We start from the raw sequence: 25,719 nt of genomic DNA, 5'->3' as shown, positions 1-25,719 counted from the left end.
TAAAAAAAATGTAGAATATGCAAAATAAGTGATGAATTCAAAAAAACGAGCAAGAAAACCACGTTAGTTTCCGTTTGAAACAGTTTATCTCGAAAACGGTTCAAAATAGAAATAGTATTATCTGAACAAAGTTAATCTAAAATTGGATGCAGAGCTCAAAAATGTTGAAATATACAGGGTGTTCCATTTGAAAAAATTGAGTTCCACTCATTTTTTCATAAGATCAAAGTATCTGCATTTTTTGAAGACCCTGTATGAGGCAAATGAAAATATGACTCGGAGTGAAGATCCTCATAGTATCACTCCACTCCATTTCAAATTTGATCGTTTTAGTGCAAGAGAGTTCAAGATTATCAGCATTTATAAAAGTTCATGTTTGGTAAAAAAAATATCGAAATTAATTTATATATTCTAAACGGTAATATATAGGTATAGGGAAATAGTATATGAATTTGTTGACAAAGTGATAATGAATCATAATATGATATTATATACGGGGTGTTCCATTAGAAAAATCAAAGAAGCCGCTACTTTATAGTAGAAGCGACAACGCCGCTTCTTCTGAAATATTTTAGGTGTGTAGGTCATATTGATTTATGCATACTGTGAAATTTTCAGGTTGATCCGTTAAATAGTTTGTCAGAAACGGCTAATTAACGCTCATCATGAAAAGACCTGTATAGGTTACTTCGACTATACCTAGCTTACTATTGTGATAAAAATAGGAAAAGGATAACGAACATTTACTGTTTCGTGGGAGTTCTGTGGTGGCAGTGGTAGTGGACGGACGTGCCGATAACGACCGCCCACAAAGAAGGTACGCGGATCCCATGTGCGGGTCTCCATTTTGTTTAGTGAATGTCCATCATTAAAGTAACCTATATGTGTGTGAACGTAACACATGTGAAGTGATAGTCCCTTTTATTCACGCCGGTATCCAGGGCAGGATGGTTTGGATAATCGCGTAAAGGGGGCCATGTATGTGAAACAAAAATCGAAAGGCCTTCTGTAGGCTGAAAAATTCAAATGAACAACAAATGAGTAAAAAAACTCGGGAGTGATAGCATTGCCTTCAGTAAAACCGCTGCGCTCCCGCACGAAATCTCCTGTCAACAGTTAACAGGAGATAATTGCACAAATGCGCCCGAGTAGCAACTGCCATACAAAGGAAGAGAGAAAGAACTGTTATGTCTTCCTTTTTTACTTGTAGAAGAGAAGGGTGCAACAACCGTTAATGTGTGCTTCATTTCATCAGTCATTAACAACGCATGTGTAATAATTTCTCAAGTGTACTCAACTCACCTGTCCTATATATGCAGCTAGAATGGTAATCTCTTCCGGATGGTATCGATTCTTGAGCAGGTATTTCGTGAAATTCACTATAAACCTCGCTTCGAACATATTCAGCTTGCTGGAGTCCCCGAATGACTCCTCCGGTTCCTCGTGGTCCACGAAGTAAACTGGGCGCTCCAGCCCGGAGACTTCCGGGTATTCGTACACAGACTCATGGTTTTTCAGGTCCGGATATATGACTGGGCTTATCAAACTGGATATTTCCGGTCGCATTCGATGCTGGACGTTGAGCGTGTAGCAGTGGATTTTGTTGTTGACCATCCGTTCGAACAGGCTGACGCCCAGGTTGTACTGTTTATCGAGAAAATAGTCCGACGTGGTGGGCTTCAGTTGTTGGTGGTCACCTGGGAAAAGTCAATGGGTGTTAGGCGTGGTTATTTTGTTGGCCATATTTCCACCAATGGAAGTAAAGCAATCGATCGATTTTATTGATCCAAAGAAATTTGAATGTTCATTTCAACTTTATCTGAAACAATACTCGATGTGACGTTGATAATGATAGACTGAAGTGGAACCCAAATTCAACAACACTAAAAATAATATTGCCTTGTCCACGAAACTCTCACAGTCGAGATGGCGCGCCAATGACCACTTCACACACCATGGGGGAAGTGATTGTACTGGTATAGCAAATAATGTGGAACAATAACAAATTGAGAAATAAACAATATTCTAATTAGAACACCTAATACGTGCCAGGACAGCTCTTTTCGATGTATGCCGATCTTATGTTATTAAAACATTATGTAACATTGAGATAGGGAAGGATTACGACGAGGATCATGTAATTGAAACAACGTAGATCAATTTGAGTTATTCTGAATAGAGGAAGTTTTTCTACGAAGTCGTTTCATTCCGTTCCTTATAAATGAACCTGAAGTGAGTTTATTACATGGCGATCCTGCCAGGATGATTCCAGGATTACCACGTATGTTATTAACGGGTAGATACTGAGAAATAGAGACGAGTTGCATTTGACATCTTCCAACATGGGATCCACAGAGAGTAAAGAAGAAGTAATCATAAGCCAAGCCGGGAACAGTGGTGGAGTTTCAGCTAGCAATGGGTTCTCCGTTTCCGAAGTACTAGGCATAGTAGCTTTCGCCTGTTTCATTTTGGCACTCGGCGCATTTCTAATAAAGAGGTGCCAGAAATCATTAGAAAAGAAGATAAGAAGAGAGATAACGAGGAGTCAGGAGTTGGTATAGGCGTAAGGAGTGAGAAGAAAACGAATTTCATGGGTGGTTCACGCATTCCAAAGTGAAAACCAACAACAAGTAGAGTGGAAATTGGATGACACATGGAAAGACATTTTAAGGTCGTATTTATTTAGTATAAGTTTGTGTATCAATATATCGATTTATTTTCGTCTTTAGCGTAGCAAATGAGCATCATAGACTTATTTAGATACTCGTTTGAAGAACTCAAAGTTTTTAATAGGAATTTAAATAAAGATAGCAAAGAGAGGCGAGTCGATCTAAAAGCTATAAATCGCAAGTTTGAAGAATTAAATAGGATTGAATCAGAGTTAAATGAAGTGAAAAATAAATTCAATGCGGGCCCTAAAGATGCAGATATAATTCAAAAAGTTAAGTTATATGTTGAATCTTCAAACAAATTATTAGTCGATATTCGAAATACCCTAGAGACTAGATTAGCTAATATTACAGAAATTACTAGAAGTTTTACAATAATGGGTGAAAAATTTGATCTCAGAATAGCGTCAAGCTTATTGCCTATAACCGACAATTCGGAGGAATCTGTAAAACAGTTAATAGATGCCATTGAATTATACGATAGTCTTTTAGACGATAATGGAAAAATAACACTAACAAACTATGTCCTTAAAACTAGATTGTCACAAAGTGCAAAGATGAGATTAGAGTCGTCATATCCGTCTAATACTGATTTAATTAAAGACATCAAAACACACTTGTTGACAAAGCATTCTGCCGCAAGTTTATCAGTTGAATTACATAACGCAAAACAAAAACATAAATCAGTGAATGAATTTGGTAAATCAATCGAGGAATTACTGGTCGATTTGACAATAGCGCAAGCCGATGGAAATGTCGAGGCAATGAAAATTCTTAAAGTTGCGAACGAAAAACTGGCAATTCATGCTTTCGCGAACGGACTGCGAAGTCACGATCTGGGAACTGTCATAAAAGCTAGGAACTATAGCGCTTTGAAAGATGCTATAACGGGAGCTGTAGATGAGGAATGTACGGGAGGTGCAACCTCTTCTTCGCAGGTGTTTCACATGCGAGGGAACTCAAAACTTAATAATTTCAACCGTACGAGTCGAGGATTTCAGCAGAATAATAGGGGAAGACCAAATTTCAGTACCGGACAATTCAATAACTCACAATCGAATAAGATCAGAGGAAGTAGTTTGCATAGTAAAAATAATTTTAGGGGTCGAAACCAGGGACATTTTCGCGGAAATTTTAGAGGGCGTTGGAATAATCACAACAACCAAACTTTCAGTCCATCTCGAAGAGGGTTTTTTATGGAAAACGCTCAGGATGCTGAATTAAACAACCCTTCCCCGCAAGCTAATCAGTTTTTTCGGTCGAGTCAGTGAGAATGTAGGTGATTATAAGGTTTTAAGTATGAATGGTCTTAATTATGTATGTATGAAAAACGGAAAAAGTGAGTTGAAATTTTTATTGGATACGGGTGCTTCGGTAAGCGTAATTTTTACATCATGTATAAATAAAAATCAGTTTGTTGATACGACAAATAGAATCAAAATAAACGGCATAGCGGGTTTTGTCTTCACGCAAGGCTCGGCTAATATTACATTAGAACTATCTGACGTTAAGATAGGTCACGAATTTCATGTGGTGAATGACTTTGGTAGTGATATGAATGGTGTTATTGGGTCAGATTTCTTTGTCAAGCACTCTGCAATATTAAACTACGAATTATGCACATTCTCTATATATATAAACAATCGGAAACTGTCGATTCCACTGCAATCCAAGTATGAAAATTATATAACGATTCCACCAAGGTGCGAAATTATTAAATATTTGCAAGTACATAACTCAGATGATTGTATTATCATACCAGAAGAAATTTCAGAAGGTGTTTATACTGCGGGAATTATCGCAAAGCCTCACAACCACATTATACCTGTTAAAATTCTGAATATTACGGATAAAGAGGTACACTTGAAAAATTTTAGGCCCAAAACTGAAAATATTTCAGAATTTGATGTTCATACTTTTGGAAACACACACTTTTCAGTTGAGCGTATAGATAAGTTACTCAACTCCATAAATACCAAAGGTCTTAATAAGCAGGAAAAAATAGCTATTGATAAAATCTGTGCAAAATATGCGGACGTATTTCGCTTTGAAAATGACCCACTGACGGTGACAAATGTCTGTAAACAGACCATACATTTAAAAAAGGATGCCATTCCGGTATACGTAAAACCATACCGGTTACCGCATTCGCAGAAAGCGGAAATAAATAAACAAATTGACAACATGCTGTCAGAAGGAATTATAGAGGAAACAAGGTCCGAATGGTCGGCACCATTGTTAATAGTACCGAAAAAAGAGGATAGTAAGGGTAATAAACAATGGAGAATAGTTATCGATTACCGTCTGTTGAATAAACGCATTGAGGATGACAAATTTCCATTACCTTGCATAGATGAAATTTTAGACTCACTCTCCGGAGCGATGTACTTCTCACATCTTGACTTATCTCAGGGCTATTATCAGGTTGAATTGGATGCAACATCTAGAGCTTACACAAGTTTCACAACCGATAAAGGTCAGTATCAAATGACGAGATTACCGATGGGGTTGAAACTGAGTCCAAGTGCTTTCTCTCGAGCGATGACCATAGCAATGTCAGGGTTAAATTATGAGAGATGTTTCATTTATTTGGACGATTTGATAGTTTTCGGGAATAATTTGGAAGTTCATAATCGGAATTTGGTAAAAACTTTGCAGCGATTGAGACAGGTCAATTTAAAACTAAATCCTTACAAATGCGAATTCTTGAAAAAACAGATATTGTATCTGGGTCACGTGATTTCATCTGAAGGAATATCTCCAGATTTTGAAAAAATACGTGTTATACAGCAATTTCCGGTTCCAAAAGACTCGAATGAAACTAAACGGTTTGTAGCATTTGCGAACTATTATAGGAAGTTCATTCAGAATTTCGCGGATATCGCAGCTCCATTGGCTCCAAAAATCATGTGCCATAAGCGAATGCAACACGCCAAGAATGACAGCCAAATACACCCTTGAACATAATGTTATTTCTCATGATTACTGCATAAATAACACACCTCTTCAAATAAGTACTCATTAAAGGGATCTTGGTGTCACATATGACCCTAAACTGAGTTTCTCCATCCACTATGACACAATAACATGCTCAGCCAAACGGATGCTAGGGCTCATTTATCGTAACTGTAAGAGCTTTCGTAGCAGAGACAGTTTTTTAACTCTTTTCAATGCATACGTCAAATCTCGGCTGGAATATGCCTCCCATATACAATGTCCACATAAACAAGATCGAGTCTATACAAAGAGGCTTCATAAAATATATTACTTACAAGAAAGAAGGAGTTTACCCTGAACAAGGCATCGACAACAGAATACTACTGAATAAATTTAATCTATTATCCCTTCAAAACCGAAGAACCTACTACTCTATAATTTTCATTTATAAACTAGTGAATAATCTGATTGACTGTCCCGAACTACTCTCCCACTTCAACTTTCATGTTCCACGAATCAATTCTAGAAATGAACTGACTTTTTATCTACCAAATTCTAGAACAAACATATTACTCAAGTCACCAGTTGTTGCAATGAGCAAACTTTACAATCAACTCTGTGAAAATCTCGACATTTATTATGAACCTATTGGTCAAGTTAAGAACCACGTTGAGAAACTTTTACACTCTTGTCAAAATACAGTGTATCTCACTTCTCATGGAATCACCCCCGTATCTTCCGTAATATTCGGAGTAAAACAATGAAACTCTCTGGACTGATGGAAATGCTCAAAATGCACCTACCACCTGAATGGGTTTGGCCAAAGTGATATACAATGTCCGCCACTCTCGATTGAACACCCCATTTTTAAGGTAAAACATATTAGGGGGCAAAATAGGCTCAAAATTCCTTCAGATTCGTGATCAGGACTACCCACTTACTACGATTACACTTTTTTCCTGAAAAAATTTCAGTCCTGAAAAATCCGAATTTGTCTCACTTCTTATGGAAACACCCTCGTATCTTCCGTAATATTCGAGGTGGAACGATGAAACTCTCAGGACTGATGGAAATGCTCAAGATGCACCTACCACCTGAATGGGGTTGGCCAAAGTGATATACACTGTCCGTCCACAGTAAAAATGGGGTGTTCCATCGCGAGTGGCGGACAGTGTATACAAACTTTCAAATTCTTTATCAGGAAAATTATCTATTCTACTGATTTAACATTAGCTCTTAAATTTAGATACATTTTCATTTTATAGTTTCGTACAAAAACAGTTAACCTCACTTTTATGTAAATATAAATATTTTCCAAAAGCATCACTTGATATCAGTTTTCAAGGAAGTGATTCACAATAATAAATTTTGAATTTTACATCATTCCTAAATAATAACAATTAGTTTATTATGCCTTTTTCGTTTTTTCATCACATATGTTAATCTAATTTTATCTGACATTTCTTTCTAACCTATATCGGTTATCAGTTTTTCGTATTTCGATGCGTTTTGATGTGAGAATCTTAATATTTGAATTTCCCACTCTTATTTACTTGTTTCCGATCAAAGCTGTGGGTTTCAATATATATACAGGGTGTATATATATATAGGCAGATATAAACTGTAACATACTTGTTAATAATATTAATATGTCTTGTTATTGGGATTTATTCCTGTTTAGACATTAAACAATTTTTTTTATTTGTCCGGGTGCCTTAGTGCGGGCGGGTTGGCTGTCCTTTTTCATCTTTCACTGCCTGAACCACTGTGCATGCTGTTTTCGGCGAATGCATTGACATGGGATGTGAGGGTTGAGCAAACCGGCCATCACGATCGGATGCCTGCTTCCACGTAGCCCCGCTGGATACGAGAAAGACAGAATCACTTGTGGTTCTGTTATTCCCTAACTGAATGGCATCCCAACGATGGCTTAATCTAAGGTGTGTGTATCCGTGCCTAGAGAATGAATGACACTGAGCCTATCAGCTGCTGTCTCTACGGAACCTTGGGCGCCCTCTCGTCGTAGCAACGCCTTGTCACGGTAATGCCGTGATTGACCTCCTCTCCCTAGCTACTCGTCCCCTACTCGTGGGACTTTAATGGACAGAGTAAACTCAAAAATTCTTTCTGGTGCTGAGTCTACAGAGGAAATAGGTGTCGAGCTTACGACTCCAACTGAATTCCCTGTAAATTTAGCTCAGGAGCGAGTCTACAGAGGAGATGGATGTCGAGCTCACGACTCCAACTGACCTCCCTGTAAATTCAGATCAGGAGCGAGAGCTTCTCAACTCTCCAACTCCGGATCCAATAACTGAACCTTAAAAAAAGCCAGGAAACCACTGAGTCGTCTCCTCAAGAGTAGGGGTACCCAATGAAACCGCCTTGCACCAAATTCTTGACCGGCGTACGCAGAATCTGTCTCAGGTGGAGGAACAAACCTCCCATGAGCAGGTTAGCAAACGTTTCCGCTCAAGTGATGATTCACCAAAACCAGAGGCGAAAAAGCCCTACACGGCTGAATCTAATCTAAGGCATCGTCAGGTGTAGCCGACGTGCAAAAACCCTCCTATGGGAAGGTTGTTGCAGGTATCAAGGTGGGAATCTTGCACCTTGACTAACCGACTACCTCATTAACGATGAAACAGCAGAGCATATACATTGTGTTTGCCCCGCTGGGGACCGAATCAGGTTTCTAGAGTTCGGCAGAGCCGTACTCTCACCGTCTGACCTGAAAGACCACTCACCATACAAACTAATCGGCTTCGTTAAGAAGCTGGGTTTATTTGGTCGAGTGTGAATAGGTGCGAGCCACAATAAACCCTTGCGGGTTGCGGTGAGGGGTCGAATAGATCCACTCAATTTGGACCTAACCCTAACCTAACCTAGTGCGTCTGGGGTGGCGGAAGAACTGGTTGTTAGCTCCCATACGGTTTTTGATGGTTAAAAACTTATTGGAAAGGTCAAGAAGCTCGAAAAAGTAGACGCTCCACGATTTGAACGATCTATGTCACAGCCTGAAAATTAAACAAATTGAACGTCGAAATTCTGCTTCATCCACCATACTACACAGACCTCTTGCCAATCGACTACCATCTATTCAAGCACTTCGATAACTTCCTAACAGTCACATTTTACCATCAGGGCCACCTTCATTCCGAAACCTGGGAAAATCGGACAGGACTCGGCGAAGGCTTTGAGACCAATTAGTCTCATGTCATTTGCGTTGAAAACGCTAGAAAAACTACTTAACAGGCATATCAGGGACGTATCACTGGCTATCAGATCATTACATCGAGACCAATATGCATACAGGCCAGGTATGTCAACAGAAACGGCTCTATGTCGGGTAACAGAAAAAGTAGAAAACACTTACAAAAACAAGGAAGTACTTTTAGCTGCTTTTTTGGACATTGAGGGCGCAGTTGATAATACGTCGTTAGAATCAATCATCCAGGCGTCGGAGAAGAGGGATCGACAAGACAAGCTGTAGGTGGATAGACTGCATGCTTAGGGGAAGAATGGTATATACAACCATTATGGGGGAAACAGTCGTGGCATGGGTAGCAAGGGGATGTCCTCGGGGAGGGGTTCTATCCCCTCTGTTATGGAACCTTGTAATGGACGAGCTACTATGTCTCTTGGATCTTAATGGGTATAAAGCCCTGGGCTATGCAGACGACTTAGTCATCTTAGTCCAGGGTAAATACAATAATGTAGTGAAGGAATGCATGTAGCAGGCCCTGAACATTATAACAAGATGAACCGAAGAAGAAGGGCTTAACATCCGAATCGACCATAGTAGCATTCACCAAGAGGACTAAAACGGAATGTCTCGGACCTCCAAAACTTCGAGGCGAAGAAATACAAGTGTCGGGGGAGGTTAAATATCTGGGAGTAATCCTAGATTCCAAACTGACCTGGAACCAACACTTGGACAGGATAAAGAGGAAAGCGGAAGTAGCACTTATGCTCGCTAGACGCACCTATGGAAAAACATAGGGGCTAAAACCAGACATGGTATATTGGCTATACACAATGGTGGTTAAACCCATTATAGCATACGCATCTCTGGTCTGGTGGCCAAAGATGAAGCAGGCGACCGCCATCAACAAAGTATGCGAGGTGCAAAGACTTGCATGTTTGGTGATGACGAAAGCAATGAGAACTACCCCAACAACTGCAGTGGAGACACTCCTGAATCTACCTCCTTTACACTTTGTGATAATGGGGGAGGCAAGGATGGGCCAATTCAGACTGGAATACTCACCGAACTACAAAAGATCGGACCGAACATAAATTTCGGAACAAGTGGAGGAGCTCATATTGAATATGTACACGGACCACATGACTCCGAAGTACACCTTTGACACAAACTTCACGGCCAAAATCATAAGCCGTGAAGAGTGGACGACCATTAGTCATCCCGAAAACATGTTTGGAAAAAACACCTGGTATACAGATGGATCGAAGACCAAACATGTCTGGAACGGGAGGTGGAATATACCGAGCGGATAGAAATCTAAACTACAGCTATCCGCTAGGACTATACACTTCCGTCTTTCAGGCGGAAGTGTATGCTGTCTTGCAGTGTGCAAGGTTTATTAAATTGAGACCTCAAAGAAATGAGCGGATCAACAGCAAGAGCGCACTAGGGGCTCTGACAAACCCGAAGGTGGCATCAAAACTGGTCTGGGAATGCCATGAAGAACTGAATGAACTTGCAAACAGGGTGCCAGGGCATTCAGGAATCACAGATAATGATAAAGCTGATCAATGCGCTAGACGCGGATCATCAACTTCATATAAAGGTCCTGAAGGAGCTCTGAGGGTACCAAAATCATTGGTAAGAAACCAGATTAGGACATGGGCCAATAAGAAGCATACAGAGTACTTGACAAAAGTAGCTGGCAACAAACACAAACCTTCATTAGGGAACCGTCCGAGAAAAGAATTGAAATACTTCAATATAGTAGAGATCGGCTCAGAATAATTACAGGGTTACTAACCGGTCATTGTCCGCTCAGAAGACACCTGAATGAAATGGGGCTGTACAACGGAGACCTCAACTACAGATTATGCAACGAAGGGATAGAAACAGCTCTACACATTTTATGCGAATTTGATGCACTGAATCACAGGAGGCAGGCAATATATGGACGTACGAAATTACGTCCAGAAGAATATGAAGAACATCCAACACGGAACCTGTACAAACTAGTACAGGGAACGAGACTGAAGACTTGGATTAAATGGACAAGTCAGACAGCTCCCAAGGTACAAAAAAACATCATCAAAAATGTTTGAAAATAGCAAATTATATTTACCCAATAATATCAGATGTTTGCAATGTTTGGTCAAAACGGTGACAATGTGTGCCTCTAAAACTTCAGCTGCTTCCTCAACAATAACTATGGGGCTCCCCAGTTTCTCTATAACAGAATGCATCCGTGCTGCGCAAGTTGTTGTCATCCCAACTACGTCCATTTTTTTCAACAACGCGACATCCTCAGGTTCCTTAGCCTAAAAAACAAATTTTTTGATGGTATTTGGCTTACAATTGTCTCAAAAAGATTGCATCAAATCATTGATATGATAACAGAACATATTCCTATGATTGTTTATTTAGTATATTGTCATTATTGTATCCCTCTTTTGAAACTGTTTTGAACACATTGAAATATAATTATGGGAGTTCAATGTAAATCAAATACTCATATAACTTTCAATATTTAAATGATCATGACAGTTTTATATAAATTGTAATAATAGGTTCGTTCCAACCAGCGTCAGAAACAGTTTCTGACAGTCAGGATTCTGCGCAGTAATGTGATTGCGTTCCAACGTGAGTTTCCAACCATTAGTAAACTATCAGTTTTCTGTTCCATCCAAGATTCAAACCTGTTCGAAATCTATCAGAATGGTTTGAGGATTATCTTCTAACCATCAATCTGACGCATGCGTAATCCGTATTACTGTTTCTGTTTTATGTTCATGCAACTTACAAACAACATAACCTGCAAAAATTGTTATAAACTAAATTATATATTTGCTGGCGCAGGAAAAATTGGGAATTCTTTAAGTGAACCTATAATATGAACATCTTTAAATACACAAATTAATTATTGCGGTGACCTCCCAGTTCCATGTTGATAAGTAAAAAGAATAGAGATATAAAATACTGCAACCTTCTTTTACTCTCCAGAAATACACTTGATTAGATTTATTATTAAAGAATTGAAGGGGTTATATTTTTAGGAGTGACATTCGTTGTGGAATGTTTGAAATACAAACTGAGTAGAGAAAAGTATCTTCTGTATAATTCAGTGTTCATATAGAAGTATTTGTTTCGAAATATTTTTTTTTCTTTCGTGTAATTCAATGTTTATATGAAAGTAGCTGTTTCAGGAGGACATTCTTTCAGTTTGTGTCTGAAAGTTACTTCTTTGCATGATCTACACATCCAATGTATAGAGTTACTTATTTTCAAATTGATTAATCCTTCCTTTCTTTGGAAGATTCCCTCATCCCCTTTTTTTTGCATTAAGATGGAGTAGTAGAAAGCCAAAAACTTTCTTTCCCAAATTATTTTTAAAGGTTATGTTGAAATTCCATGCCAAACTTCAGTTGAACTATCAGCTGTTCCAATCAGAAATTTCAAATTAATCAGAAACCAATATTTACCAGACATGCGCGTTGTCAACGATTTACAAACAGTTGGAAATCTGTTTGTGACTCAAGGTTGGAACAAACCTAATGAATAGAGGAGTCTCATATTTCATCAGAAAAAATATCGCTATTTTACATCTTTCATTGCTCTCAAACTTCGTGACGTTCTACCACAAATGATTTTTTCAGTGAAATTGATTATATCACATACGTATGTTTCGTACCACACTCCTGACACCAAAAAAGGTATTTACCTCTTGTAGGGCTTTGAAGGTGAGTCTATAGTCAACCAAACGTCTGTTCATAATTTGTTCAAAACTGTGTATAACTTCTCCCACCCAAGAATTGTACAGCTGCCACCTCACTTTGGGAGGCAAATCGAAGGGTTTATCGTAACTGATATTCTCCGGAGGAGGATCTTGTTTGGTTGATAAATATTCCTGAAAAAAGAGTAATTGACGAGTTTTCATTGAGATTTATCATATATTCAGTTATAATACTATAGGTAAGTTGCACAATAACAAAGAATTTCAGTTTGGTAGTTTGATTAGTTAGAATAAATAAAAATAAAGAAATGAAAAAAGAAAACAAAAATTAAAAGTGGAGAGATTCCAAGTCACGTTAGTTCACGACGTTTCGATTTTTAGTATCTACAATCGTCTTCGGATGATGACTGGACTGATTCCTCCGAGATATGCCTATTTATAGGTCGTTCGAGTACTTTCACTTATCCCCGCTTTCCACTTTCCGCTTCACTGGTTCCGTGTGAGATGACCGTTTTGGCGGGAGTTGGCCATTTTTCGCTTGATGATGGGTTTCCATATGTTGCGTATTTCTACGCTGGCTTGGCTGAATACGTTGTTGGACAACATGTATGCGGCTTCCTTGAATTTTCTCCTAAACCAATGTTCCTCTCTGTGCAAGATCTCAGCTTGGGACCACTCGATGTTGTGTTGATGGATTTGCTGGTTTCCCCTCGCTGTGTGTGTTTCTTGTGCTCGGCATTGCGAACAATCAATGGCCTCTTATTTTCACCAATATAGGATTTTCCGCACTCACAGGGTATCCGGTAAATGCAATTCTTGGCATCGCAGTCCGCGTTTGGTGGTCTGGTTTTCGTGAGGCTACTACGGATAGTGTTACCGGATCTGAAGTTGTACTTGGAACCAATTCTTCTTATCCTCTCCGATAATCCTCTGATATAAGGAAGTGCAAGCACTGGTTGTGACGGCTTCTTTTCCTTGCGAGGCTCCTGCTGTCTTCTAGCCAAAGTCTTTTCTACCATCGCTTTGGAGTAGCCATTCCGTTGAAGATCATTTTTGATGATGTCTAGTTCCTTCTCGAGACCTTCCTTCGTATTACAGAGCCCAAAAGCACGGTCTAATAGAGTCTTGATGATTCTTCTTTTAGTCGATTGATGGTGGTTGGATTCGTGGTTCAGATATTGTCCCGTATGAGTGGGTTTTCGATATAAAGATGTTTCCCACTTAGTGTCTGTCTTCTTCACCAAAACGTATAGAATGGCAATTCGTTGTGGATTTCCTTCTTCATTGTGAAGTTGATGGAAGGTCTCACGCTGTTGATGTGTCTCAGGAAGGCGTCTAGTTCAGTACTCCCATGGTTCCATATTATGAAGGTGTCGTCAACATATCTCAACCAGACTCGAGGTTTCTTGTGGGCTTCTTCAATGGCCAGAGTTTCAAACCACTCCATATATATGTTGGCAATGACTGGTGAAAGTGGCGATCCCATTGGCAGTCCCTCATCTTGTGTAAAGAATTCGTCCTTCAGTTGGAAATAACAGTTTCGTACACAGCATCCTAGTAATTCCATGATTACTTCTATAGGTAGATTTGTTCTCTCTTCCAGGTTCCAGTCTTCGGATAGCTTTCTCTGTATGATTTGGAGTGCTTCTTCGACCGGAACGTTGGTGTAAACGCTTTCCACGTCGAAACTAATTAATTGATCTTCCTGTGTGACCTCAATTGACCCTAGTAGTTCGACAAAATGCTTTGAATTCTTCACAAAAGACGATGTTTTTCCTTGTAATGGTTGTATTAAGGGAAGTGAAAATCTAGACAATTTTTGAGTAGCCGCATCTCTGGAGCTGATGATCTGTCTAAGCGGAACGTCCTTCTTGTGGATTTTGGGTAGTCCATACAAGTGAGGGGGTTAACTGTGGTGCGGTGTTAGCGATGATCTTTCCTTGTCCGAAAAATAGACTTGGTGTTTTTTCGAAATCTGGTACAACTTCCTTTCGATTGATGCAGTAGGATCCCGTACAATCTTTGTGTATCGTCCCTTCTGAAGAACCTCTTCGATCTTCTGTTCATTACCACAGTAGCGTTTCCTTTATCTGCAGGTAGGATCTTGATGGTGTTGTCTATACGTAGGCCGTTCAGAGCTTTACGTTCTTCATTGCTGATGTTACATGTTAGAACTGGTTCTCGATCCAGCTGTTCTCTATTTCCATCTGAACTCTTCTGCCTCGGTCTGGTCAGTAAGAGAACTGGTGGATTCCACTGCAGTAATTATCTCCAAAGTGGGCACAGATGATGGCGTAATGGCGAAATTTAGGCCTTTTCTCAACAAGGATTCCTCTATTCCCGCGAGCGGGCGGGAACTCATGTTGATGTCGTTGGCTGCTTCATAGTTGTCCTGTTTTCGGTCTGTGTTTGGGCATTGTTTCCTCACTAACTTCCCCCACTTTCTGTTGTGGGTATTCTCCATGTCTTGGCGGATCTTCAAGCACGTGCTTTCAATCTTGGCAAAGATTGGTCCATGATCATCTTCCAATGTCTCTCTTCTTATCTCTTCAAATCGTTCCGTGGCATCCTGCAACAAAGTTGACCTCTTCCAACGGTGATAATTGATTTGAGACCTCATCAGTGCTCGACTGGCGCGTTCCAATATGCGTTTAGCTCTCTCTCCTGGGATTGGCGATTTCAGCAGAAAACCTTTGGGGATGATGTTGTTGTCTCTCGCTCTGCACAGAAAACTGAGGTGAGTTTCTTCCTTTGTAAGCTTGACCATAGTTTTCTCATATCCTCGGAATAAGTCGCTGGCTCCGGGTCCGTACCGGGTATTCAACGTTTGTTTGAAGGTGATTGACAATGTTTCATGATGAATTTCAATAGTTCGGACTTCCATTGTCTACTATATAAAATGATTTAAACTCCCTGAAACCACTAAAAAAGAAGAATTGAAAATAGTAGATACTAACAATCGAAACGTCGTGAACTAACTTGACTTGAAATCTCTCCACTTTTTATTATTTTTATTTTCTTTTTTCATTTCTTCATTTTTATTTATTTATTTGTTCTATTTTTACTTGTATTTTATTTCACTATTATTTCATTTCAGGTTTATTTTGGTTAATATAATTGTTATTTTCAGCTATTCATTTTCAATTCTTCTTTTATGGTGGTTTCAGGGATTCCAAATCATTTTATATAGTAGACAATGGAAGTCCGAACTAGTGAAATTCATCATGAAACATTGTCAATCACCTTCAAACAAATGGTGCAAAATTTTCATGAAAATCGACCCAAAAATTCATAAAAAATACAGGCTGATTCACGGTGGATGGCACATTAGACTTTTCTGGTGAACCAGACAACGGATCACTTTGAAAATTTAATGGAGGGCATATTCGGACATGCTCTAGCCAACTAAAATATTTTCGACAATGCGGTGTTGCCGCTTCTATTAGAAAGCAGTAGCAACTTTGATTTTTCAAATGGAACACTCTGTATATAATATTATTTTTGGAATCTCCAACAATTGCCCGACAACTTTTCTTGATATTTCCCTATACCTATCTGTTACCGTTTTCGAAATAAAAATTAATTTCAATTTTTTTCTTCGAAAATCATGACTTCTAAAAATGCCGATATCTTTTAGTTAAGAAGTACTATGATATCGAAATTTGGTTTGGAGTTAGGTGATACTTGGACACTTCCCACACGTCAGCCTAATCTCCGTTACTTCAATACAGGGTGGTAAAAAAATACAGTATTTTCGTTTGCTTGAAAAAGTTGCTGAAATTTGATTATTTTAAATGGAACACCCTGTATAATATTGAAAATTCGGAAAGGTACTGAAATTTGTTTTTTTTCTATGTATATCATACCTATACCTAACTAGTCAAGTTTCGGACTTATGAACATTTATTTGTGAAAATGTCCCTTCAGAATGGTATTTCCATTCGGTATTTGGTAAGCAGGCCATGATTACTATTTGACAGTAGCGTTGTGACATTCTCCTAATAATATCGACATTTTCGTCACTTCAGAAGTTGCAAATACCTTCAAAACGATGGAACAAAACTATTCAAACGAAGTGTGACAGTGTGACAAAATTATCAGCAGAACATGTAGAAAGTTCAATGAAATGTATCCGAATCTACCGCCAATGAACCTCAAGAAATTTATACGAATTCAGAACAATTTCAATATGTTTGGATAAACTTTAAAAAAGCACCAAGAAACTTGAAATTGGAAATATTGATATGAATAATTATAAAAAAGTAAAACAATCATGTGGAATATTTCAAAATATGTTCGAATCGCTGGCCGTTCACTTCCAAGCACTTTAAAATGCGGGTGTTGACTGCTTTCGTGGTGGCAGATCTGATTTCATTGGGATGCAAATATTCAAATGTTTGGGCATACCTTTCTAACAATTCATCTCTCGAACGCACGGGTATTTTGTAAACTTTTTTCTTTAAACATTCCCCACAAATAAAAATCTAATGGATTAAGATCGGGTGATCTCGCTGGCCAATTCCATGGTCCCAAGCGCCTCATCCACCGATCGTCAAATAGATAGTCTATCCAGTTCTGCGCTCACTTCTCTTGTGCAATGTGCAGGAGCTCCGTCTAGTTGGTACCAACAGTTTCGATAATCTTCGAGTGGCAGATTATCCACGAAACTGTCTACAGTATTCTCCAAAATATTCAGGTAGCTTCTGGATGTTAATGACTCCTCGTATATCACGTACCTCAATTTGTTGTCCATCAACATGCAGAAGACATTAAAACTAAATTTTTCTTGAAATCCGGCTTCTTTTGTGACGTAAGGATTTTCACTGGACCAATAATGACGATTTTTTCTATTGAAAATCCCTTCTCTCGAAAATTTCGATTCATCAGTCCAAATAATTTTATTTAAAAAAAGTGGATCTTCTTGAATGCGTGTCAACAACATTTCACAAAATTCTACTCTCTGTTGAGGATCTTGAGGCTTCATTGCTTGAATTTTGGTGAATTTATAATCATGCATTTTATGTCTTCGCAAGATTCTTTGAACCGATGAATATTTTATACCCAAATCTTCTTCAGCACTTCTTATCGATGACTCGGGAAATGCGTGAAAATATGCTAAGACATTAATCTGGTTGTCTTCGAAAGTTACGGATCGAGGCAAGTTTCTTGGTGCTTTTAAAGTTGATCCAAATGCATTGAAATTGTTCTGAATTCGTATAAATTTCTTGAGGTTCATTGGCGGTAGATTCGGATACATTTCATTGAACTTTCTACATGTTCTGCTGATAATTTTGTCACACTGTCCAAAAATAATAAACAAATTCATAAGAACTTCGTTTGAATAGTTAAAAATATTTCAAAGATCTGAAAATCTTCAAATTGTACCTTTTCATTATGTATTTCAAAATATTGTAAAGATGTATAAATTATGTATATTAAAATCAGTTCGAGTCAGTGAAGAATATTGAAAACTTTCAGAAGTATTTGAAAATATTGAAAATTAAACTTTTAACGATCATCAGGAGATATCATTCAGTCATCCGATGAAAAATAATTCGTATCAGCAACGTAATTTTAGCGTGCTACTACTTGGGATAGTACCTCGACAATACGAATTTTTCTATCGGCAATTTTGAGGTCTTCTTCCAAATCTTTGGCGTACGCATCACATTCCTCGAAGATCAAGTGTAGGTCTTCTATAGGCAAATCCCCGACCGCATGTAAATGTTCACATGTTCTTCTGTACTCTTTATTGGCGGTTATGTTTCTTTTGATGCGTTTCCTGGCCGATTCGAACACATCAAATTCCACACACTCATCGAGAACAATGGTTTCAAAATCACTGTAAATAGAAGTTACTGCAGCTTGTATATATGTAGCAATTTAGAACACTCACTCCAAATAGTTGAAGTAGAATTCAACGAAATTGTCGTAGTCACTTCTGCCATCTGCTGCCTTTTCCTGAAAGAATATTAAATGAATAATTGTCGAAATCCTGGCCCGTAGGGGATATTTTAGATGTTGAACGGATTTTAAATGTTCCACTGAAGTTAAACTTTTTGGATCTGAGACGAGCAGATGAAACATTATCCTTAAGATTGAAACAATTCAAAAAATGTTTATAAGAGTAATACATGATATACATATGGATACACGAGAATGTATACGGCATAGAAATTATACGAAATATCAATTCTTAATAGTCACATATTATAAGCGGCACATCTATATACAGGGTCCTGCAACAATGGCGCGGTGTTCCATATCTCTATTTAGGAAACAGATAGGAATCTGAATTTCTATACTATTACCTCATTACTCGAGCTCGACAAAATAAAAATATTGGCGGTCACACAGGTTGTTCAATTTATTCTGGGCAAAAAACACAGTTGGGATCCAACAATGTTTTTTTTAAAAAGCAACTTATATTTTTTATCGCCTTTTCGGTTTCTACATAGAAAATAAAAAACACTGTATGTATATCTTCACTTCGAAAATATTGACGGTTCTCGAGATGTCTAGCATGATAGGTTTTTTTTTCCAATATTCGTCGCTCAGAATATTTGAAATTATAAAGTTGTGCCGAATCCAATTGAATTTTTTTTTGTCAAATATTCTACAGGGTATGAAAAACCGCTTGCCACATATTGTAAATAAAAACTTGCCGAATCTTCCTTATTTTAAATGTAAAAAACTGTATATTATTGATCCATAAAGAGCGACAACGAAACCTCTACAAATTTCATTAAATATTCCCTATGGCTAGGTTCAATAGTTTTTCTTAAATAGGCGTTTTTTTCGAAAAAGGGTCGTTCTTCTTATTTCTACGCCATAAACTCGATGAAAGACTTTTTTCAAAGCGTAATCCCTTTGACGACTGATAAGAATGTACGAAAGATATCTTGTTTCAATTTTGTACATTATAGCGTGTTCTATAGTTTTTCTTATTTTTTTTTTCTAAAAATGACAACTCTTTATTTTGAATTTCACTAGTTTGGACTTCCATTTTCTACTATATAAAATGATTTGAAATCCCTGAACCAACTAAAAAAGAAGAATTAAAAATGAATAGTTGAAAATAACAATTATATTAAGCAAAATAAACCTGAAATTAAATAATAGTGAAATAAAATACAAGTAAAAATAGAACAATTGAATAAATGAAAATAAAGAAATGAAAAAAGAAAATAAAAATTAAAAGTGGAGAGATTCCAAGTCACGTTAGTTCACGACGTTTCGATTGTTAGTATCTACAATCGTCTTCGGGTGATGACTGGACTGATTCCTCCGAGAGATGACTATTTATAGGTCGTTCGAGTACTTTCACTTATCCCCGCTTTCCATTTTCCGCTTCACTGGTTCCATATGTTGCGTATTTCTACGCTGGCTTGGCTGAATACGTTGTTGGACAACATGTATGCGGCTTCCTTGAAATTTCTCCTAAATCAATGTTCCTCTCAGTACAAGATCTCAGCTTGGGACCACTCGATGTTGTGTTGATGGGTCTAAACATGGTCTGCTATTCCTGATTTGCTGGTTTCCCCTGGTTTTCGTGAGGCTGCTACGGATAGTGTTACCGGATCTGAAGCAGGTTCTGATGTTGTACTTGGAACCAATTCTTCTTATCCTCTCCGATAATCCTCTGATGTAGAAAAGTGGAAGCACTAGTTGTGACAGCTTCTCTTCCTTGCGAGGCTCCTGCTGTATTTTAGCCAAAGTCTTTTCTACCCTCGCTTTGGAGTAGCCATTCCGTTGAAGATCATTTTTGATGATGTCTAGTTCCTTCTCGAGACCTTCCTTCGTATTACAGAGCCCAAAAGCACGGTCTAATAGAGTCTTGATGATTCCTCTTTTAGTCGATTAATGGTGGTTGGATTCGTGGTTCAGATACTGTCCCGTATGAGTGGATTTTCGGTATACAGATGTTTCCCACTTAGTGTCGATCCTCTTCACCAAAACATCTAAAAATGGCAATTCGTTGTGGATTTCCTTCTCCATTGTGAAATTGATGGAAGGTCTAACGCTGTTGATGTGTTTCAGGAAGGTGTCTAGTTCAGTATTCCCATGGTTCCATATTATGAAGGTGTCGTCAACATATCTCAACCAGACTCGAGGTTTCTTGTGGGCTTCCTCAATGGCCAGAGTTTAAAACCACTCCATATAGATGTTGGCTATGACTAGTGAAAGTGGCGATCCCATTGGCAGTCCCTCATCTGGTGTAAAGAATTCGTCCTTCAGTTGGAAATAACAGTTTTGTACACAACATCCTAGTATTTCTATAATTATTTTGGAAAGAAAGTTTTTGGCTTCCTACTACTCCATCTGATACATACAGTAGAAGGCCAATAACTTTCTTTCCAAAAAATTAATCACTCCCAAAAATATAACCCTTTCAATTCTATAATTACTTCTATAGGTTGATTCGTTCTCTCTTTTAGGAGAGTGCTTCTTCGACCGGAACGTTGGTGTAAAGGCTTTCCACGTCGAAACTAATTAATTGATCTTCCTGTGTGACCTCAATTGACCCTAGTAGATCGACAAAATGCTTTGAATTCTTCACAAAAGACGATGTTTTTCCTTGTAATGGTTGTATTAAGGGAAGTGAAAATCTAGACAATTTTTGAGTAGCCGAATCTCTGGAGCTGATGATCGGTCTAAGCGGAACGTCCTTCTTGTGGATTTTGGGTAGTCCATACAAGTGAGGGGGTTTACTGTGGTGCGGTGTTAGCGATGATCTTTCCTTGTCCAAAAAATGTATGTGCACCTGCTCACTATTCGGCAGAAGTGAGAGAACATCTAAATGAAGTATTTCCCAACAAATGTATTGGGCGGAATGGGCCTGTACGGTGGCCCGCTAGATCACCAGATTTAACAAAAGTGGATTTTTTCTTATAGGGACACATAAAAAATATGGTTTACTTCGAGCCAGCGAACCACCAGCCTCTTCCGAAAATATGCGACTTAGAATAACGAATGCTTCATTAAACTCTTCCTTTTTTAGTTTTGTAGTTTGTCAGTTGACAAATTTAAAGATCTAGAATTTAAGCCCTGAATTCATGAATAAACACCATAACATAAAAATAAAAAATTAGTAATATTCATAATGTTTTTTCATTTAATTTTGTTTGGTTTGATATTGCACGATTTATGGGAAAAATTCTGTATCCAATGAAAAAAATAATTTTCCATTTAGGAAAATGTGATAGGTACAAACATTTATTTCGTAAAAAAATATTTGTTTGGACACGCTATAATGTACCAAATTGAAACAAGATATCTTTTGTATTATTCTTATCAGTGGTCAAATGGACATTGAGTTTATGGCGTAGAAATAGGAAGAACGACCATTTTTCGAAAAAAAAAATGCTTATTTAAGAAAAAATATTGCACCTAGCCATAGGAAATACTTAATGAAATTTGTAGAATCCATTTAAAATGAGGAAGATTCTGCAAATTTTCATTTACAATATGTGGCAAGCGGTTTTTCATACCCTGTATATCACAGGTCGACTTCAGATATATCGTTTGAGAGAGTTTCCACTGTAGAATATTTGACCAAAAAAAAATATAATTGGACTTGGCACAACTTTATAATTTCAAATATTCTGAGTGACGACTATTGGAAAAAAACCTGTCTTGCTAGATATAATAATAATATCATTTATTGCCTAACAGGTAACACCCAATTACAGGACATAATTAAATACATCAGTACTGATAATAGATAAAATAAATTAACAAATCATGTTCATTCTTGACATGCTATATGAATATAACATGACAATGATATATAACATCGAATAGAAAACCAAAGAAAGAAAACTAAAACAAAAGAAAAAAACTGATGGCATAACTATTCATTGCGCTACTTGGTAAGAGTGATTATAATAACTGCCTCTCTCACAACACAAAAAAGAAAAAACAGTTTAAGAAGTTCAGTTCTGACAGGAGCAAATGACAGTCTACTTGGCTGTGCAGTAGTTTATGCAAAAAGGTTATTGAAGCACATCTTTTCCTTTTTTCTAAAGAAATTAATTGAAAGTGATTGAGAAGACTATAGTGGTCAGAACCACTAGCTGGATAAATTTCAGTGTTTTTGAAGTACAACAATTTCAAAAATTTTCTTTGAACTTTTTCAATTGAGTACTCATGATAGAAATAGTGGGGGCTCCAAATAATTGAGCACTATTCAAGTTTGGATCTGACATATGAGAAATATAATATCTTCAAGGCGTTTATGTTTGTGAAGTTTTGACAATTTCGTGTGATAAATCCTAGCATTTTATTGGCTTCGGAAACTTTTTTGTTTATGTGATTGGCAAATGCCATTTTAAAGTCAAAATATACACCTAAATCCCGAGTCAATATTTTCGAAGAGAAGATATACTTAAATTTTTTTTTCTATGTAGAAACTGAAAAAGTAATAAAAATATAGGTTGCTATTTGAAAAAACTCAGTTGGGATTCGCCCAGAAAAAACTGAACACCCTGTGTGACCGCCAATATTTTTATTTTGTCGAGCTCGTGCAATGAGGTAATATTATAGAAATTCAGATTTCTATCTGTTTCCTAAATTGAGATATGGAATACCGCTGCAGGACCCTGTATATTAAGTATTCAACTTACCACGGTCAAATCTTCAAATAACCAGCCTAAGAACTCGTGGTCCTCAAAATACTGAAAACAGGTCTCTCTGAACATTGGAGCATGCTTGCTTAGAAAACCAGGAAGTAGCAACACCCATTTCATTCGACAACTGGAAATCATTGCCTTGCAGTTATTTATAGATTTCTCAAAACTACTTAGAGACCAATGTAAATGTTTCATCAAACTATTTTTTTTTTTCTCTCCTTTTTTTTCTTCGAACAATATTGCCCCATCGTAAAAAGAATATTCATCTTCTGAATCATTCTGCTGGCTCATCCGTTTTCTCATCTCGTAAATGGAGTATTGAGACATTGTTCTGCTTTGAGACTGCGAACCTAACCTCACAATCTCATCAGTAAAATTTGATACCCCTTCTAGAAACTGGTCCAAGGCGTGGTTTGTGAAGCAAACAATCAATATGGGACCCAATCGTTTCCAATCAAATGAATTCAAGAGGAGTTGCTGTACTATTTGCAATCCGAGGAAAGTTTTACCAGTACCCGGGGGACCTTGTACGACAACGAATTCTTCGTTGAGAGCTCCTCGCAAAGCTTCAGCTTGTGACTGATTAAGAAATAGTAAGGAACTGTCATCTGGTCTACGGCGATATTGCGGTAAACTAACGGAAGTTTGTACTTCGAGAATGTATTTACTCATAGGTAAGTGATGATGGGGTAACTTTTGCAAGGCACTGAGTACTTGGTAATATGGTTCGAAGTAACTGACACACTCTATCATCCGGTACTTTTTCTGGGTGGCGGGAAGGTGGTTTTTGAAACTAGCAGTTAGAACGAGAAAATCTTGCGCCATTCTTGATTTTACTCGTAAAGACTTCACTACTGTTCCGCAAAATATTGTCCTGAAATCATCGTCAGAGAATATCAATAAGGTTCCTGGAATGAGCCTTTTGGAGTTATTATTCCTGGACAAACTTTCCAACGTCTTTTTGTTGACGGTAACTTCGAGATTATAGCAAATATCATCTCTGTTGAAGTCTTGTCCTGTGAATACCACCTCCTCGAAAATTTTGATGTTGAATAACCTGCGATTGACGTTATTCAAGAAGTCACACACATCTTCACGAATTGGATTCAGAAAATCTTCCCTGAGGAGACGAAACTGGACGTCCAGGTATTGGCCAACGCTTTTATATGAACCTGAAAATAAAATTCGATATAGAGTCATAGTTACGACCGCACCGGGGGGCCTGGGGGGCCGGTTAGACCCCCCAGACGCACCCTGTCGTTGGATGTGATCGGGTGTGGAGGGGTGGATTTTCGGGAAATCCTTGCGGGTACTGCCCCTCACCCCACACCAACAGGATTTCGCGGGGCTTCCTCCCGCTCACCGAACCCGGAGCTGCCTCCTTACATCTACTTAGTGTGGCTAACCAAGAGACAGGACCATCGGCAGCGTTCGACCGAACGTTCGTACAAGTTAACTAAGCTCTTCTTTCGCCAGAGAGTGCTCGCGTCGCACACCTGCCCCCGCCAAATCAGTTGGGAATATGGTCCCGGAAGTGGCCGGTCGGGGTCCTAAGCTCGGATACTAGTAGCTCCGTCCAACCGGGGTCCGACACCTCAAGCGTCTGCCTTGGTGCCCTCCAAGACTAGACTCGGATACTAGAGCCCGGAAGGACCGCGAGCCCCGACACCTCGAACGCTCGGATCCGTACAGAAGCAGGCGAGGATCACGGAATAGCATAAGCCGTCCAGTACCTCGATATGGGGCTGCAATGCACCCATGAATGGATTACCGCAACCCTGTATCCCTTTACCCGCTAGTGGAGCCGCTGCCCCTAAGAGGCCAACGCCAGTTGGAGATGAGGCTCACTAGCCTCCAGCCGCGAGCGGGCACTCACCTCCCCCCTAGAACTCATGTTAGGAAAGTTCCCTTTCCAACGTTTGATGAGTAACCGTCGAGGACTCTTTCGAGCATCCTCTACCACACATCATATGTCGAAGATGTCGCGCCCATTACCCGTGTAGGTGCGGGATAGGGCGGTTCATCAACAACTTTTGGGTGTACGCCGTGTGGTCTGCACCGCATACCCTTACGTTACCACGAGGGGCACTCATGTTAGGAAAGTTACCTTTCCAGCGTTGGATGAGTAACCGTCGAGGGCTCTTGCGAGACACCTCTCCCACAGATCTAGCTTGAAACCGGCCACCGCCTGTTACCCGCAGGCGCGGGATTGGGTGGTTGACCGATAACTTTACTGGGTGAGTGTCGTGTGGTCTGCACCGGGGGACTGTCAAACACCCATAAGAGAAAGACAGTGATCCCCCGCCACTCACCCCGCGGTCAGCAACAGCCGACTATCTATCCCGTTGTCCCCAAATAATGATCTGGGACGTAAAATAGTCCCGTTTTCTAAAATCATCTTTAAGAAAACCATTGATAGGTATCAGATGTCGAGCCCGTATAATTCACAATGCTATAAAATCTGCTGTAGACGGCCTACTTTTAGATTACGAAAGCATTATTGTAAAAATATATTAATTTTTTTATATTTATACGGTTGGAGTTGAATCT

At 38.7% G+C, this 25,719-nt stretch overlaps 1 protein-coding gene across 1 annotated transcript in view; it reads right to left on the bottom strand.

The window, feature by feature from the left end:
* LOC141485058 (NFX1-type zinc finger-containing protein 1-like) overlaps positions 1–25,719 on the bottom strand; it is a 62,352-nt gene that overhangs the window by 26,608 nt on the left and 10,025 nt on the right. The window contains exons 3-8 of the mRNA XM_074180999.1: positions 23,164–24,341; positions 18,435–18,499; positions 18,140–18,380; positions 12,527–12,712; positions 10,931–11,126; positions 1,303–1,697 (exon numbers count right to left, since the gene is read on the bottom strand). Coding sequence (XP_074037100.1) covers positions 1,303–1,697; positions 10,931–11,126; positions 12,527–12,712; positions 18,140–18,380; positions 18,435–18,499; positions 23,164–24,341 — 2,261 coding nt within the window. The remainder of the gene's footprint in view (positions 1–1,302; positions 1,698–10,930; positions 11,127–12,526; positions 12,713–18,139; positions 18,381–18,434; positions 18,500–23,163; positions 24,342–25,719) is intronic.

Source organism: Leptinotarsa decemlineata, unplaced genomic scaffold (genome assembly GCF_025532065.1).
Source record: "Leptinotarsa decemlineata unplaced genomic scaffold, Ldec_3_MD MMD2_P_RNA_scaffold_2, whole genome shotgun sequence".
NCBI classification, from domain to species: domain Eukaryota; kingdom Metazoa; phylum Arthropoda; class Insecta; order Coleoptera; family Chrysomelidae; genus Leptinotarsa; species Leptinotarsa decemlineata.
This window is presented reverse-complemented; position numbering and strand designations above follow the sequence as displayed.